Raw genomic sequence first — 16,826 nt, 5'->3', positions numbered from 1 at the left:
ACAAAGGGTCACACATTCACTTCAATCTGGGCTGAGTCTCCCCCCAGGTCGGCTCGGCACATAACGCTCCGCGCGTCTGTACCTCCACTCCGGCGGCGAGGTCTCGCTCGTCCTCCAGGCAGGCGCGGCAGCCGCTCTCGTAGGACCACGCGTCCGGGATGTAGTTGCCCAGGTACGTCAGCTGAGCCTGGCCACGCTCACAGGCAGCGGCGGCGGTAATGAGGACGACGCCACGCGGAGTTCGTGACGGAGCTGCCCTCCGCTCACGACACGGAGCGCCTCACGTGCCACGCGCGGCTCGCATCGTACCTCGTACAACCCCCGCATCGATTAGCACGCTTGGCTACGTACGGTGCGAAAGAAGTTCTTCGTACGTACATCTCAACACATAAGACAGGTTTTTTTGGGGGGTTAGATCGCGTAAATATAAAACATATCGCGTAAATATGTTTATATTTACACAATCTAACCCAAAAACACCTGTATTATGGATGATATTGGTCGCTAACGCCTCCTACTGTGTGCTAAACCACCTCAACACACTTCCATAGGGCCCACCACCACCACTCAACACATTTTGGCAGGGATCATCCCCACCACCACCACCACCTTTGTCTCACCTTCGTTTGACCGCTGCCGAAGACGACGACGGGCAGGCTGTTGTACTCGATGTTGCGAGCTCGCACGCGGCCCGTCTCGAACTTGAGCACGACCTCGGCTGGAGCACAAACAGACAAAAATCCCCCGCGTAGCCTTCAACAACCGCACTTGCCTCAAAAGCCTGTTGAAGGCACTACGGGGGATCTTTGTATTTGGGGGGCGGTGGCGCAGCGGTTAGCGCGCCGAACCCGACAAAGCCATCCGGGCGTGGTCCTGGCCACCCACCCTCTCGTAGCTGCGCCGTGCCGGCCTTCGTAGGTGCCCGCTAGCGGCACTTGCCCCAACAGTCGAGTTGAAGGCGACACGGGGGAGCTTTGTCTCTACGTGCAGGGCGGTGTGTCGGGACGACTCCGGCTGCGACTTCTACCTGAGTCTGGATGCCGGCGTCGCCCTCACGAACCGCCACTCCCTGCGCCTCCTCATCCAGCAGAACAGGTGTGGGCCGCCACAGAGACAAAGGTCCCCCGTATAGTCTCTACAGACGTTTGGTGCTGATGATGATGACGACTGCTGCCCACTGGTACCGATGATGCTGATGCTGCTGGTGGCCGTGATGGTGCTGTTTGTGCTACCGCTGCGAAGAGAGGACCTGACGAAGGCTGGTACGGCACACGAGGGGATGGTTTGCCAACAACACGCCCGGCCGCCTTTGTCTCCCCAGTGGCGATGTTCACACACCGCACCAGGTACTCATTTGAGCCCCAGGACCGGTTTAGATACTAGAGAAATCCGATGAGCTATGAAGCTCTGGTGCAGATAATCATCACCCGGGTCGGGAATCGAACTTGGGTCACCGGGTTCGGAGCGCAGTGCGCTAACCGCTACACTACCACTCCCCGCAAAGACAAAGATCCCCCATATAGCCTTAACAGACTGTCGGGGCAAGTGCTGTTAGCGAGTAGCACCTATGAAGGCCGGTACGGCACTCGAGACAGTGGGTGGCCAACACCACGCCCGGCCGCCTTTGTCTCCGCAGCGGCGATGTTTAAACATCATACCAGGTACTCATTTGAGGCTGAGTCGACCTAGGGGAGACCCAGGACCGGTTCAGGTAAACGTCACTGGCGTTGGCCGTGAGCGGGAATCGAATCCGCGTGGCCGGGTTCGTAATGGAGCGCAATAACCCCTACACTACCACTCCCCACGCACGCACACACATGTACAGACACACACACGTACAGACACACACACGTACAGACACACACACGTACAGACACACACACATCCACCGAGTCGCGTGTAGACGCCGCGGTGACGCCGCGTCCCCACGACGACGTACCGACGACCACGTCATTAACCGCACCCCCTGGCCCTGCTTGGCCTCGAGCCAGATTCGGACGTCTCTCCTCGCCAGGCCGACAGTGTTTCGTGGTCGTGGCGCGGCACAGCACGGCGTGGCAAACAGCGTTAGAGGAAAGCCCCCCCACACCGCAAGGGACCATCCGTGCTGGCGCGGCTCGGGTGTGCCAGTGGAAAAATGGGCACACCCGTGCCTGGGGTGTCTTTGCATGCCTCTCACCGAGCGAGCCGTGGAGGTTCTGGAAAATTCGGCAGCGGTGATCCAGAGTGATGTTCAGCTGCTCCTGTAACAACACGGAGGACACCGCCATGGGCGGGGGGGGGGGGGCTGCTCGACTGGCACGGGTCGGGCAGCGGTGGCGACGCTGCTCGCGGCTGCCCTGTAATCCAGCGTCGCGAGAGTGGTTGGTGGATCGCCGCGCAAAAAACTCCCGTCCCGTGGGGGTCCAGGGGGAGCCCTATACCCTGCCCTGCCAGGAGAAGGCAGCACGGCAAGTGGGCCAATCGCCGCCTTGTTTATTCCATCTGTACGAGGATCGAGTGTTGCCCCTTCGCTCGCATAGATTTTCGGTTTCCTCCCACTTGGCTGAAAACATCTTAAAATGAAACCCCCAATGCAGGACCCTCCCGAAAGAATTGTCCTATGACTCGGTGTGGCTTTTCTGGATAAATAAATTATTCTAATTTGTAATTATGAACTCCCACCACGTGGGATACGCGGCCGGCCGAGGTGGAACGTCCCCGCCGCGCACCTGCCCCGCCCGCGCGGCAGCCATCCGGCGGGCAAAACTTTTTTTCCCAACATCAAACGATAAAGGTGCCAAGCCCTGTTGCTGCAACTGCTGCTGCTGCGAGCGCTCTTGACGCTGACCGTGACCGTGCGCTCAAAAGGTCAGGGGTGAGAGTGCGGAGTGCGCGGGGCGCACCCTGAGCTCCGGGTCGAGGTAGACGCGCGTGTAGAAGTTTTTCTCGTCGGTGGCGGTGGCGCCGTCCCACAGAGCGAGCAGCTCCCGCACGGCCGCGCCCGTGCCCACCAGCCCTGCCCACGGCGCACACACAGTAAGTGTCAGCGGCACCACCATCAAACATCGCCACGGATTCGTTCACACCTGCTGCTGACCCTCGGCAACACGACGCAACAGCGGCTGCCGCTGTTCGCCACTCGGAAGCGGTGACTTCACCTCACCGCTGGTGCCAGGCTCGGTGAAGTGTGGAAGGATCGCTGCTCGCAGGAGGTCACGGGACAGACCCAGTTGGCTGACTGCGATGGGTGGCAGATGCACCACCTGTGCTCCCCATTGTGCCAACTTGCTACGTTTTATCCGCCCGGCGCTCCGCTCGTTGTTGTGAGCGTCGCTCCTCCGCCCTCCGCTGTTGTTGGTGGGCGACTCCCTCCAACTGCCCAGCAGCAGAAGCAGCGTCCTTCACGAACCTCCTCCACAGAGGTCGACCTTGAGACCGCTGGTACCGGCAAGTTCACTCAGCTCCACATCCTCCCGTACCGCATCAGCTCCATCGTGCGGGCACGCCGGGGCCGGGCTCCACGAAGCAGAGCGGCTTCGGCTCGGCGGTGGGGCCCGAGCGGTTGGAATAGAGCCGGGTGTGGGAGGTGTTAGCGAGCGCCTCTTGAACACTCACCGCCGTGGCTGAGGAAGCGCTTGCCGTGCCGAACGGCCGGGTAGTGGTCCCGCAGACCCTGGCCCGGCTGTCCCTGGCCCGGCCAAGCGAAGGCCTCGGCGGCGAAGACGAGCCGGTGGCGAGCCTGGCGGAACTTCGCCTGCAGCTCCGCCGGCCCGCTCGCCAGCAGCACGTCATGGGCGCTGTCAGCAGTACGCACAGCACGCACACAGCACGCACACAGCACACACACAGCACACACACAGCAAACACACAGCACACACACAGCACAAACACAGCACATCATTGGCGCTGTCAGCAGTACACACAGCACGCACACAGCACACACACAGCACATCATGGGCGCTGTCAGCTGTACGCACAGCACACACACAGCACACACACACAGCACACACAGCACACACACAGCACGTCATGGGCGCTATCAGCAGTACACACAGCACATACACAGCACACACACAGCACATCATGGGCGCTATCAGCAGTACACACAGCACACACACAGCACACACACAGCACAAACACAGCACACACACAGCACACATGTAATAAAAGGACTCGAACACTTCTTTCTGTCTTCGTGTCTTTATTCAGGTTCACGTCTTTACCCACACGGCACTCTGTTATAACTCCTGTATTTGTAGCCCCCGGCTATTCACTGCTATTATAGCTTCCTCACCCCTCTGACTCTCTGCTTCATCTACTGTAACCTCCTCCCTGCAGACTTGCTGCTACCCCTATGTGCAGACCCTCTGGCTGTCACTGTATGCAGACCCGCTGCCCACTCTCTCTGTGCAGCCCCGCTGCTGACTGCAGCCTCCTTGCTGCTTCGGGTCGGTCACCGCTGGCCAACGGTGCCGATCCTCGCTTCCCCCGTGTTCGTGGCGATCTCGCCACACCCCGCTTCGCCCTACGTGGCCTTCCTCTGTTCCTGGCTCCCAGTCACTCTCCCTGCTCTTCCGGTTCCCCTCCTTCTATACTCAACCCCTCTCCCCCCAAGTGACCTAACTCCTCCCCCCCTGACGGCACCTCAGAAGGGCCGTTTACAACCGCATTACATCACCCTCCCCCCTAAAGAAAATCCAGCCGACCTCGGCTGAATTGCAACCTGAAAAGCAATGCGGGTGTAAAGGGCCAACACGCAAAAAGACACGAAGCATTGAAGAACATTATAACAATAACACAACACAACACAATCTAACGAAACGTGAGGGATTTCGAGCGAGTACGGGTAGCCGGGCCGTCCCGGACGGTCGGCGGCCCACCCGCCGAGCGGGAACGTGGAAGGGTTTTAGGGGCGACGGGCGCAAGTTCTTCCGTCGCCATTGGAGGCCCGCCACTGTCCCGCTCGCGTCCAGAAACATCCCGTACTCGCGTCCGCGGAGGGATAGGAAGAGCTGCAGGTCCCGTGGGTTCTGCGGCTCCGGTCGGCGTCCCACAAGCGGAAGGTCCTCCTCCCTGCGCTGTCACGGCCGGCTTGTCTGTGAAGGGTACGACAGGCGCTCTCGCAAGGTCAGCAGACACAGGCAAGGGCGAGTCGGCAGCAACAGACCCCGGCAAGGCAACTTGGGGAGATGACGCATCCGGCCGTGGGGCAATGTATGGCTTCAACCGGGACGTGTGCACGAACCAACGCCGTGCACCAACCTGAACACGCGCCGACTGTGGGTTGGGAACCTCAATGAGGCGGACCGGACCCTGCCAAGGTCGATGTAATTTAGGAGATGTACCTGGCCGCACCTGTGGGCAATGAAGCCAGGCCAGGTCCCCCTTTTTCCAGGGACACTCCCCCTTTGAACGTCGGGCACACCGCTCATTCCTGGCCTGAGCCTTGGCAGTAGCCATGCGGGCATTTTCCCTCGCCTCAGCGACACGCCGAACGTTGTCCTTAATATACTCAGGAAGAGGCTTAACAGGCCCCCTCGCACCGGTTCCCAACTGGTCATGAATCGGCGGCACGTTCTCACGGCCGTACATAAGGAAAAACGGCGAGTATCCAGTAGCCGCGTGCGGCGTCATGCGATACGCCGAAAGCACCCCAGGGATATGCAAATCCCAATCAGATTGGTTTTCCCCGACTGTATGGCACAGCATGGCGGACAGAGTCCGATTCAACCGTTCCACCATACCATCCGTTTGCGGGTGGTAGGGGGACGTCCGTATCTTTTTAGTTCCAAGAGCCGCACACACCTCCCCCAACAATTTAGACGAAAAGTTACGTCCCTGATCCGTAAGGAGCCTCTCCGGAGCCCCTTTGTCCATTACATACCCAAATAGAAAGGCGTCCGTGATAGACGCCGCTGACTGGTCAGGCAAGGGCCAGGCCATCGGCCAGCGAGAGAGGTACTCCACCCCCACCAGTAAATACTTATTTCCTTTAGCTGATGGCGGAAAGGGTCCCAAAATATCTAACGCCACCAACTCATTAACCCGAGATACTTTAATCGATTGTATCGGCGGAACATATGGATGTTTAGGCGGCTTACGGCGGGCACAATCGGGACACGCGCGAACGTGACCGACGACATCCGTCGTCATGCCGTGCCAATAATAGTCTCGTTGCAGCGTCAATAGGGTTTTCTGCACCCCCAGGTGTAAAAGTGTGTCACAGTGCAAAGATCTAATCAACTCATAGCGCAATGACTCAGGCACAACGAGACGCCAGTGTTCCTGTATCCCTTCCCTCCACATCAGTAACCCATCTCGGAGAGCAGTTTCCGAATTACCACCCGCACCGACTTCCTTACCCGCCTTCTCCGTTCGTTTCCGTAACGACACCAAAGAATCGTCCAACATTTGCTCCCGAATCCACACAGACCTTGGAAGACGCAAAATCCCGTCAGCCGGTCCCCCTTCAACCGGTCCCGGTGTAAGCGGAGGTTCGAGAACATCCACTGCCCGCGCGACAGGCTGAGGGGGGGGCTGAGCCGGTCCACACCTATGCGTCCCCGACGCACACGCACAAGGGGATTGTTGCGGCAACCTGGACAGTGCGTCCGCGTTAGCGTGACGCACACCCTTCCGATGGTGAATTTGGAAGGAGAATTCTTGCAACGTGTCCAGCCATCTCGCCAATTGTCCGGATGGCTGGTCCATCTTAAGAGCGTACTGCAAGGCCGCATGGTCCGTTCGGACAATAAACGACCGACCGTACAGATACGGTCGAAATTGGCGGAGAAAATACACAATAGACAAAAGTTCCCTGCGAGTGACGCAGTAACGAGTTTCCGCGGGAGACAAAACCCGACTCCCGTACGCCACCACACGCTCAACACCACCTTTTGACTGGGACAACACCGCCCCAATCCCGGTGTCACTCGCATCAGTATCCAGAATGAAGGGATGTTCAAAATCCGGATAATCCAACGTCGGCGCAGTAGCCAGTAGGTCGCGCAGGCTCCGAAACGCCACCTCCTCCGGCGGTCCCCACACAAATTTGTGCCCCTTCCCAGTAAGGAGATGCAAAGGCCTGGCGATAGTAGCGAAATTCGGAACAAACCTCCGGTAATATGAGGCGAACCCCAAAAACCGACGCACATCACCCACCGTGGCGGGGGTTGCCCAATCCCGGACACACGCAGTTTTCTCTGGATCCGTGGCCACCCCGTCCGCACTAACAATATGTCCCAAGTATCGAACGGAACGTTGCAGTAGATGACATTTCTTAGGCTTGAATTTCAAATTAGCAGAACGCATTCTGGCAAAAACGGCCTCCAACCGCAATAAATGCTCATCAAATGTGCGGCTGAAGACAATAATATCATCTAAATAAATGAGACATGTCTCCCACTGCAACCCCGTCAATACCAACTCCATCAATCTCTGAAAGGTGGCAGGGGCTGCATTCAACCCCATCGGCAGACAGTTAAATTGGAACAACCCCTGCGGCGTACGGAACGCTGTCTTTTCCCGCGAGGGCTCGTCAAGGGGAAGCTGCCAGAAGCCCGAAGAGAGATCTAGCGTTGAAAAAAACTTAGCCCCTGACAAGGCGTCGAGAGAATCGTCCATACGCGGCAGGGGATACGCATCTGCCACCGACACTTTATTTAACTTCCGAAAATCCACACAAAATCGTAATTTACCATCTTTCTTTTTAACCAACACGACAGGCGCACCCCACGGGCTATTAGACGGAGATATAATATCCGCTTTCAACATGTCTTCCACTGCCCCTCGAACGTGCTCACGCTCAGCCGGACTCATCCGACGCGAGTTCAAGCGGATAGGGGCCGCGTCCCCCGTTTCGATGTGATGAGAGAGCAGCGAGGTGCGTCCCAAGTCCAAATCGTCCGAGCTAAACACATCGGAATAGCTCGCTAATAATTTATGAATCGCACAACACTGCTCAGCGGAAAGGGCCGAATTTTCCGCACATAATTCGGCGATCCAACGATCGTCCACCCCTCCGTCGTGTGAAACACCACCCACCAGCCCCCCGTCCGGAATGTCACTCTGAGCCGTAAACGCCGTAGTGGCGTGTGCCACAACGGTACCAGCCGGCACACACACGCTTTCAGAAGTCGCATTTAACACCTGCAAAAACGGGCGCTGATCCGGACGGACAATGGTTTGCGCCCCCACCAGTGCCAATCCGCCCGTAACAGCGGCGGACGGCGACAGCAAAATTCCACAAGCACTCTGCCGACCCGGAACCGGCTTCCGGTATCGTAGGGGAATGAGCATCTGCGAGCCAGGTGGAATATCAACTGAAACTTCCGATAACGCCTGCACCTGGGCAACCGGAGCCGGTCGCCCCCAGGTGGACTGTAAAAACGCCAATTTGCGGCCCCCTGGCAGTTCAATGCAATTTTCATTGATTCTAATTAAAATGGGCATCTTAGCCAAAAAATCCGTGCCCAACAAGCAAGGAACCGCCAGGGACCTCGAAATTAACACAACGCCCGAGGCCGAGACCCCCCCGATAGAAATATTAGCGTCCACCTGTCCCACGATGCCCATACTACCCCCGTTCGCAGCGATGCAGGAAGCGTAAGCCGGCCTCACGGCCCCCGGTGGGATGTTCAAAAGATGGAATATGACATCCGAAATAATGGTCGCGGACGCCCCGGAATCCACCAAAATACGCACGTCCACCCCTTGGATCGACCCCGGTACAGTGGACGAACCTGTAGCGGCCGCGACAACCCGCCGAGCCAACTTACGCCACTGCGTTATCGAGCGACAAGGCGCAGATACTGGCCTCCCATATTTTAGAACATCCGCGTCGCACAACAACGGCGATGAGTGAGGTGTCAGGCCTTGCCGGGTGTCTGGTGCGCACCGACTTGCCTGTGCCGGAGGGTCTTTCTTTGGGACGTCCGCGATCGAGGCCTCCTGCTGGGGCGGCCCCGGAACCCGGGCCCAGCAGTCCCTGGCATAGTGGCCCCGACGGCCGCAGCGGAAACAGTCGACGTCGGGTCGGCGCGCAGCAGGCACCCCGTCCCGACGTGGCCGCGCCGGCGGCGGAGCCCGCGGCCCCGGCTCGCTTCGAGCCGGCCACGGAGTGGAGGCGGCCGACAGCTCCTTTGGGCCGGTCGCATCCGGCACGTACACGGCCTTTGTAGGGTCCCACCCTACGGCCCCCCCATCGACGACAGGACCGCCCGTCCACGCCGTGACTTGTTTCCAGCGGCGGAGATTGAACTGGGCGTCCAAACACTTGGCCGCGGTCCGGGACGTGAGTTTCTCGTGACCGCACGCCGGCATAGGAATGCCCAGATCCCGGGATAACTCTAACATCTTCCCCAAGATGAGAGGTTCCAGCAGGTCAGGCTCCGTCTCCGGGTAAGCGGCCATCGCGAGTTCCAGCACGGCGCCCCTGTACGCTACAGGCGACTCCTCCGGTGCGCGTTGCCGCTGCACGAAGCGGCGATGGGCGTCATCCGGTGGCTCGTACGCGTCCGCCATTTCGTCGAACACTCCACGCAATGTTTTCTTCTTCGCAGCTTTTATAGAGCGAAAAAAACGAACAGACTCATCGTCAAGGAGAGTCGGAAGCACCTCCAGCGCCTCGGCGTCCGTCCACCTTGCCGTTCGTACCGCCGCCAAAAATCGACAAGCGAACGCACTCCAATCGCCCCCGATGGAGAACTCCTTAACAGTTGTAAGGTGACGACTGCGGCTCCTTGGCCTGCTTCCGTCCGTCACCGACTCTTCCGGCGGCAAGTTCAGCAAGGCGTCGCAACGCGGTGTCTCCAAGATGGCGGACGATCCTCGTGGCGGCCCCAAAATGGCGGCTTCCCGCCTTCCGTGGTGCGCCACGCCCAAGATGGCGTCTTCACGCCGCGTGGTCGATGGCGGCGCCATCGAAGACGACCCGGGCTCCTGCCGATCACCACCATCACCTACCAACGCCGCCCTTGGCGTGACAAGGTCACACAACTCCGTGATGACGGTTTTTAGGGTCGCCAGTTGCTCCGCCATCCGGGTCCATCTTAAATCTTCGTCCTTCAACGCAGATGGGTCGGACGCAGCGGCAACCTCCTCCACACCCGGGCCCTCACGGATCTCTCCCTCCGCCGAAGTGAAGCCGACCTCAGGAGGAAGATCGTCGTCGTCCGATGATGAAGCCGACGCCGGAGATGGGATATTCTTCTTCCTCAGTTGTTTCGCCATGCCGTTTCACTTCTGACTCCAGTGTAATAAAAGGACTCGAACACTTCTTTCTGTCTTCGTGTCTTTATTCAGGTTCACGTCTTTACCCACACGGCACTCTGTTATAACTCCTGTATTTGTAGCCCCCGGCTATTCACTGCTATTATAGCTTCCTCACCCCTCTGACTCTCTGCTTCATCTACTGTAACCTCCTCCCTGCAGACTTGCTGCTACCCCTATGTGCAGACCCTCTGGCTGTCACTGTATGCAGACCCGCTGCCCACTCTCTCTGTGCAGCCCCGCTGCTGACTGCAGCCTCCTTGCTGCTTCGGGTCGGTCACCGCTGGCCAACGGTGCCGATCCTCGCTTCCCCCGTGTTCGTGGCGATCTCGCCACACCCCGCTTCGCCCTACGTGGCCTTCCTCTGTTCCTGGCTCCCAGTCACTCTCCCTGCTCTTCCGGTTCCCCTCCTTCTATACTCAACCCCTCTCCCCCCACGTGACCTAACTCCTCCCCCCCTGACGGCACCTCAGAAGGGCCGTTTACAACCGCATTACACATACACAGCACAAACACAGCACACACACAGCAAACACACAGCACACACACAGCACATCATGGATCCTATCAGCAGTACACACAGCACGCACACAGCACACACACAGCACATCATAGATGCTGTCAACAGTACACACAGCACAAACACAGCACACACACACTACACACACAGCACGTCATGGTCTCTGTCAGCAGTACACACACAGTACAGATATAGTACAGACACAGTACACACACAGCACGCACACAACACATCGTGGTCTCTGTCAGCGGGACACACACAGTACAGATATAGTACAGACACAGACAGGCCACACGGATCCACACCTGCTCACCCCTGCTCGCACCTGCTCATGACGACGACGACCGAGTCCTCCCCCAGGTGCCGCAGGTCGCCCTGCAGCTCCGCCTGGAGGAGCGGCAGCGTGAGGCCTCCACCCAGAGGCGCCTCCGACTCCGCACCCAGCACCTGCGGGGGCGGTGCGGGGGTAGCGACAGCGCTGAGTGCGCAGGCGGTGCAACTGCGCTCGGCCTCATGGGCTGGAGGGGCGGGGGCGGAGTTGTTATACAGAGCGCGTTGTATAGTTACAACGCGGTTTAAAAGGCGTGAAATGCAAACCGAGTGGTTTCGATGGCAGAGGCAGTGCAATCTTCCAGGGAGTGAGTGACCGCTACAGAGGGCACGTGGGGGGGGGGGGGTCACGGAAGGGCTAAAGGGGAGGGACGGGAAGGGGTGGAGGGTTCGAGCGAGGGGAGGTGAAGAGGAAGGGGACGGGCTTTAATAGAGGAACGGGAGGAGGTAAATGAGGAGGGGGGGGGGGTTGATTAATTAATTGAACCAGGGACCCATGCGCTACCGCGAGAGACCAGGATGGTTGTGCAGGTGATGGTGCAGGTGATTGTGCAGGGAAATTCACAGGTGAGCGTGCAGGCGAGCGTGCAGGCGAGCGTGCAGATATGCAAACCCAATGAAGCGCCCGTGTCCATCAAGTCACACGTGCACCTTCACACAGGTGTGTGTGTGCGTGTGTGTGCGTGTGTGCGTGTGTGTGTGCGTGTGCGTGTGTGCGTGTGTGTGTGTGCGTGTGTGCGTGTGTGTGTGCGTGTGTGCGTGTGCGTGTGTGCGTGTGTGTGTGCGTGTGTGTGCGTGTGTGCGTGTGTGCGTGTGTGCGTGTGTGTGTGCGTGTGTGTGCGTGTGTGTGTGCGTGTGTGCGTGCGTGTGTGCGTGTGTGCGTGTGCGTGTGTGCGTGTGTGTGTGCGTGTGTGTGCGTGTGTGTGCGCGTGTGTGCGCGTGCGTGTGCGTGTGTGCGTGTGTGTGCGTGTGTGTGCGTGTGTGTGTGCGTGTGTGTGCGCGCGCGCGGGGAGCGGTGGCGCAGTGGTTAGTGCACTGCGCTACAGAACCGGTGTCGACCCGGGTCCGCGGCCATCTGAACACAAAACCCGTGCCTCTCTTAGGTCGACTCAGCCTCAAAAGCGAGTACCTGGTGTCAGCGCGTGCAACACATCACACCGCTGGGGAGACGGCGGCGGGCCCGGGCGCGGTGTTGACCACCCACAGCACTTGCCCCAACGGCCTGCCGAAGGCTACCGGGGGGATCTTTGTGTGCCCAGGTGCGCGGCCGCACCTTGACGGTGTAGTTGAAGTGCCGCGCGCTGCGCAGGAACCGCTGGAACGCGTCGGTGTCACGCGGAGCCGCGGTGAGCAGGTAAACCTCCCCCGCCTCACCTGTATTGGGAGGGGGGGGGGGGGTCAGAGACACTCGCAAATCATCGTCAATCGTCGCCGTCACCGTCATCATTCGGAGGGTGGCGGTGGCGGCGGAGGCTGCGCACGTGGCGGCTGCCTGTGACCCCGGACTGTGGAGGCAGCAGCGAGGGTTGGTGGATCACCGCGTGAATGCTTCCTGTGGCGCGAGCGTCGAGGAGCCGTACCCTGGCTCACCACGAGAAGGTGGTGCGAGGAAGAGTGGACTAATCTCCATCTGTTCGATCTCATTTTCCATCCGTCTCTCTGGGTCTCTGTGTTACCCTGTGGGTTTCCGTGGATATATGGGTTTCTGTGTGAGTCTATGGGTCTCTGTGTAAGTCAATAGGTTTCTGTGTGAGTGTATGGGTCAATGTGTGAGTCTATGAGTCTGTGTAAGTCTATGGGTCTCTGCCTGATTCTATGGGTCTCTATGCAAGTCAGCGGGTATCTGTGTGAGTCTGTGGGTCTTTGTCTGAGTATATGGGTCTCTGTGTAAGTCTATGGGTCTCTGTGTAAGGAGTGACCTATGCAAGTCTATGGGTCTCTGTGCAAGTCTATGGGTCTCTATGTAAGGAGTGACCTATGCAAGTCTATGGGTCTCTGTGCAAGTCTATGGGTCTCTATGTAAGGAGTGACCTATGCAAGTCTATGGGTCTCTGTGTATGTCTATGGGTCTCTGTGTAAGTCTATGGGTCTCTGTGTAAGTCTATGGGTCTCTGTGTAAGGAGTGACCTATGCAAGTCTATGGGTCTCTGTGTAAGTCTATGGGTCTTTGTGTAAGTCTATGGGTCTCTGTGTAAGTCGATGGGTCTCTATTTAAGGAGTGACCTATGCAAGTCTATGGGTCTCTGTGTAAGTCTATGGGTCTCTGTGTAAGTCTATGGGTCTCTGTGTAAGGAGTGACCTATGCAAGTCTATGGGTCTCTGTGTAAGTCTATGGGTCTTTGTGTAAGTCTATGGGTCTCTGTGTAAGTCTATGGGTCTCTGTGTAAGTCTATGGGTCTCTATGTAAGGAGTGACCTATGCAAGTCTATGGGTCTCTGTGCAAGTCTATGGGTCTCTATGTAAGGAGTGACCTATGCAAGTCTATGGGTCTCTGTGCAAGTCTATGGGTCTCTGTGTAAGTCTATGGGTCTCTGTGTAAGTCTATGGGTATCTGTGTAAGTCTATGGGTCTCAATGTAAGGAGTGACCTATGCAAGTCTATGGGTCTCTGTGTAAGGAGTGACCTATGCAAGTCTATGGGTCTCTGTGTAAGTCTATGGGTCTCTATGTAAGGAGTGACCTATGCAAGTCTATGGGTCTCTGTGTAAGTCTATGGTCTCTATGTAAGGAGTGACCTATGCAAGTCTATGGGTCTCTGTGTAAGTCTATGGGTCAATATGTAAGGAGTGACCTATGCAATCAATTTTAGGGCTTCGTCTTTTCCTGCCATCGGGACGCCCGGACACTTCATAAGCAAATATCTCCACACGTGGCAGAACCGCCCAATCCTTGCACGATCCACTGCTGGATTGAGGGCCTCCCGACGCCTTGTGGCTCGTGGAGGAAATATGACCATGCTTCACCATGGCAGCGGCGTGGAAGCATCGAATTACTGTACAACAATTAGCGACCTGCTCGTGCGTGGCACGCATGGGTCGCCCATTCAGAAAAAAAGCTATCCGGGCTCAAACCGAGCACAGCTTCTGATATCTCACGACATCGACTTGGGCAAACAACAACAACAATGGCTCCCAGCTGGACCTACTTGCTCTACTGCCCCCCCCCACACCCCGCCCGACTAGCTTGGACCCGCGGGTGCACAGCTGCATACGGTACTCGCGTGCCCGTCTCTGAGTGAACCACCAACCTCCCACGCTGCACGTTACCTGGTCCTGCTGATACCGATCCAAGCAGCAGCAGCAGGAGGAGAAAACAGCGGCAGCAGTAGATGCAGAAGATGCCTGTGGTGGTGGTGGTGTTTAAGCGAATGTCTCCCATGATCCTTGCAGAACCTTCCAGGTGCCACCTGGGTTTTTGTGTTGAAGGTTGGTCCTGTCTTGGGACAGGTCCGATGATGAGCAGGAACTGGGATCTGACTTCGATATTGGGTCAAGGTTGATGCTTTCTGCGGGAGTTTGAGAAAGGTCCAAGCTCGAGAGATGGTCGAGAAGTTACCGCGGGGAGCTGTGGGTCTCGACACGGGTTCGCGTTGAAGATGTTCCAAGCTCGAGGCAAGTCCGGAGAGGAACTGGGCGCCGAGTTCGACGCGGGTCCTGGTTGATGAAAATCTGAAAGCTTGAGATGGGTTCTGGTTGGAGACGGCTCCGAGGTGGAGCAGCGTCTTGGTTCGACACAGGGTCAGGATTGGGCCTAAAATGCCCTACTAACCTTACTCTGCACAGGTTGCACAGCGATCCGTGGGATGATCTGCTCCGAGTATGAGACTCGTCCTCGGTAGAGGCTGGCCCAGGAATTGCGACCACAAATAAATGGGTCCGAGGTTCGACACCACTGGTCAGTCAAGTAAGATTTAGAGAGACTTGTGGATTATTGAGATTAGTCCATGTTAAATATACTGCTCCGTGTTAGAGAGAGATCGGTCTGTATAGAGACGAGCCAGCCAGTCTTTAAAGAAAGAGACCAGTCTGCAGAGACACTGCTCAGATTTAGAGACAGACCAGTCTGTGTCGAGGGAGAGAGCAGTTTGCAGAGACCCTGGTCCTGTGTTATACACGTCCGAAGAGAAACAGACCAGCCTGTGCCGAGACACTGGAACGAGTTAAATGGAGAGGGAGCGAGAGACCAGTCTGTACAGAGAGAGAGACCAGTCTGTACACAGAGAGAGAGAACACCCCCGGTCCGTGTGTAGAGCGAAGTCGAGGTTGCTGCAACTCTAAGACTCTCGTCTGTTGCTGCTGCTGCTGAGCAGGGGGGGGGGGGGGGTGTTGGGGAATGTTGGGGGTGGGAGGAATGGTGGAGGGAGGGCGCTGGGATTCGCCACGCCTCGTCATTTTTTTTACCTCGCTTATTTGGGGGGGGGGCGCAGTGGTTAGCGCACTGCGCCTTGGTGAACCCGACCAAGTTTAGTTCCACTGAAGGCGTGTGACGTTGAGTGATCATGCTGGGGAGGCGGAGAGAGAGAGGGGAATGGAGAGAAGAGAGGTGGGGAACGAGTTGAGAGGGTGGGGAGTGAGTTGAGAGGGTGGGGAGTGAGTTGAGAGGGTGGGGAGTGAGTTGAGAGGGTGGGGAACGAGTTGAGAGGGTGGGGAACGAGTTGAGAGGGTGGGGAACGAGTTGAGAGGGTGGGGAACGAGTTGAGAGGGTGGGGAACGAGTTGAGAGGGTGGGGAATGAGTTGAGAGGGTGGGGAATGAGTTGAGAGGGTGGGGAACGAGTTGAGAGGGTGGGGAACGAGTTGAGAGGGTGGGGAATGAGTTGAGAGAGTGGGGAATGAGTTGAGAGGGTGGGGAATGAGTTGAGAGGGTGGGGAATGGAGAGAAGAGAGGTGGGGAATGAGTTGAGAGGGTGGGGAACGAGTTGAGAGGGTGGGGAACGAGTTGAGAGGGTGGGGAACGAGTTGAGAGGTGGGGAACGAGTTGAGAGGGTGGGGAATGAGTTGAGAGGGTGGGGAATGAGTTGAGAGGGTGGGGAACGAGTTGAGAGGGTGGGGAACGAGTTGAGAGGGTGGGGAATGAGTTGAGAGAGTGGGGAATGAGTTGAGAGGGTGGGGAATGAGTTGAGAGGGTGGGGAATGGAGAGAAGAGAGGTGGGGAATGAGTTGAGAGGGTGGGGAACGAGTTGAGAGGGTGGGGAACGAGTTGAGAGGGTGGGGAACGAGTTGAGAGGGTGGGGAACGAGTTGAGAGGGTGGGGAATGAGTTGAGAGGGTGGGGAATGAGTTGAGAGGGTGGGGAACGAGTTGAGAGGGTGGGGAACGAGTTGAGAGGGTGGGGAATGAGTTGAGAGAGTGGGGAATGAGTTGAGAGGGTGGGGAATGAGTTGAGAGGGTGGGGAATGGAGAGAAGAGAGGTGGGGAATGAGTTGAGAGGGTGGGGAACGAGTTGAGAGGGTGAGGAACGAGTTGAGAGGGTGGGGAACGAGTTGAGAGGGTGGGGAACGAGTTGAGAGGGTGGGGAATGAGTTGAGAGGGTGGGGAGCGAGTTGAGAGGGTGGGGAATGAGTTGAGAGGGTGGGGAGCGAGTTGAGAGGGTGGGGAATGAGTTGAGAGGGTGGGGAACGAGTTGAGAGGGTGGGGAATGAGTTGAGAGGGTGGGGAACGAGTTGAGAGGGTGGGGAATGAGTTGAGAGGGTGGGGAGCGAGTTGAGAGGGTGGGGAATGAGTTGAGAG

General features: G+C 57.7%; 1 protein-coding gene across 2 annotated transcripts in view; it reads right to left on the bottom strand.

Annotated features, from left to right (window-relative positions):
* The window catches only part of LOC133352321 (procollagen-lysine,2-oxoglutarate 5-dioxygenase 1-like), a 37,313-nt gene extending 21,934 nt beyond the window's left edge, over positions 1 to 15,379 (bottom strand). For both annotated transcript variants that reach the window (XR_009756256.1, XM_061567912.1), the window contains exons 1-8: positions 14,367 to 15,379; positions 12,375 to 12,475; positions 11,097 to 11,218; positions 3,598 to 3,779; positions 2,886 to 2,998; positions 2,180 to 2,243; positions 621 to 718; positions 83 to 187 (exon numbers count right to left, since the gene is read on the bottom strand). Coding sequence is in view for 1 of the 2 variants with exons in the window: in XM_061567912.1 (XP_061423896.1) it covers positions 83 to 187; positions 621 to 718; positions 2,180 to 2,243; positions 2,886 to 2,998; positions 3,598 to 3,779; positions 11,097 to 11,218; positions 12,375 to 12,475; positions 14,367 to 14,478 (897 nt within the window). In the remaining variant the exon portion in view is untranslated. The remainder of the gene's footprint in view (positions 1 to 82; positions 188 to 620; positions 719 to 2,179; positions 2,244 to 2,885; positions 2,999 to 3,597; positions 3,780 to 11,096; positions 11,219 to 12,374; positions 12,476 to 14,366) is intronic.
* Between the last annotated feature and the right edge of the window lie 1,447 nt (positions 15,380 to 16,826).

Source organism: Lethenteron reissneri, chromosome 40, assembly GCF_015708825.2.
Source record: "Lethenteron reissneri isolate LAM-NWPU_2019-01 chromosome 40, ASM1570882v1, whole genome shotgun sequence".
NCBI lineage: Eukaryota > Metazoa > Chordata > Hyperoartia > Petromyzontiformes > Petromyzontidae > Lethenteron > Lethenteron reissneri.
The sequence above is the reverse complement of the archived record's forward strand: the minus strand, read 5'-3'. Positions and strand labels throughout refer to the sequence as shown.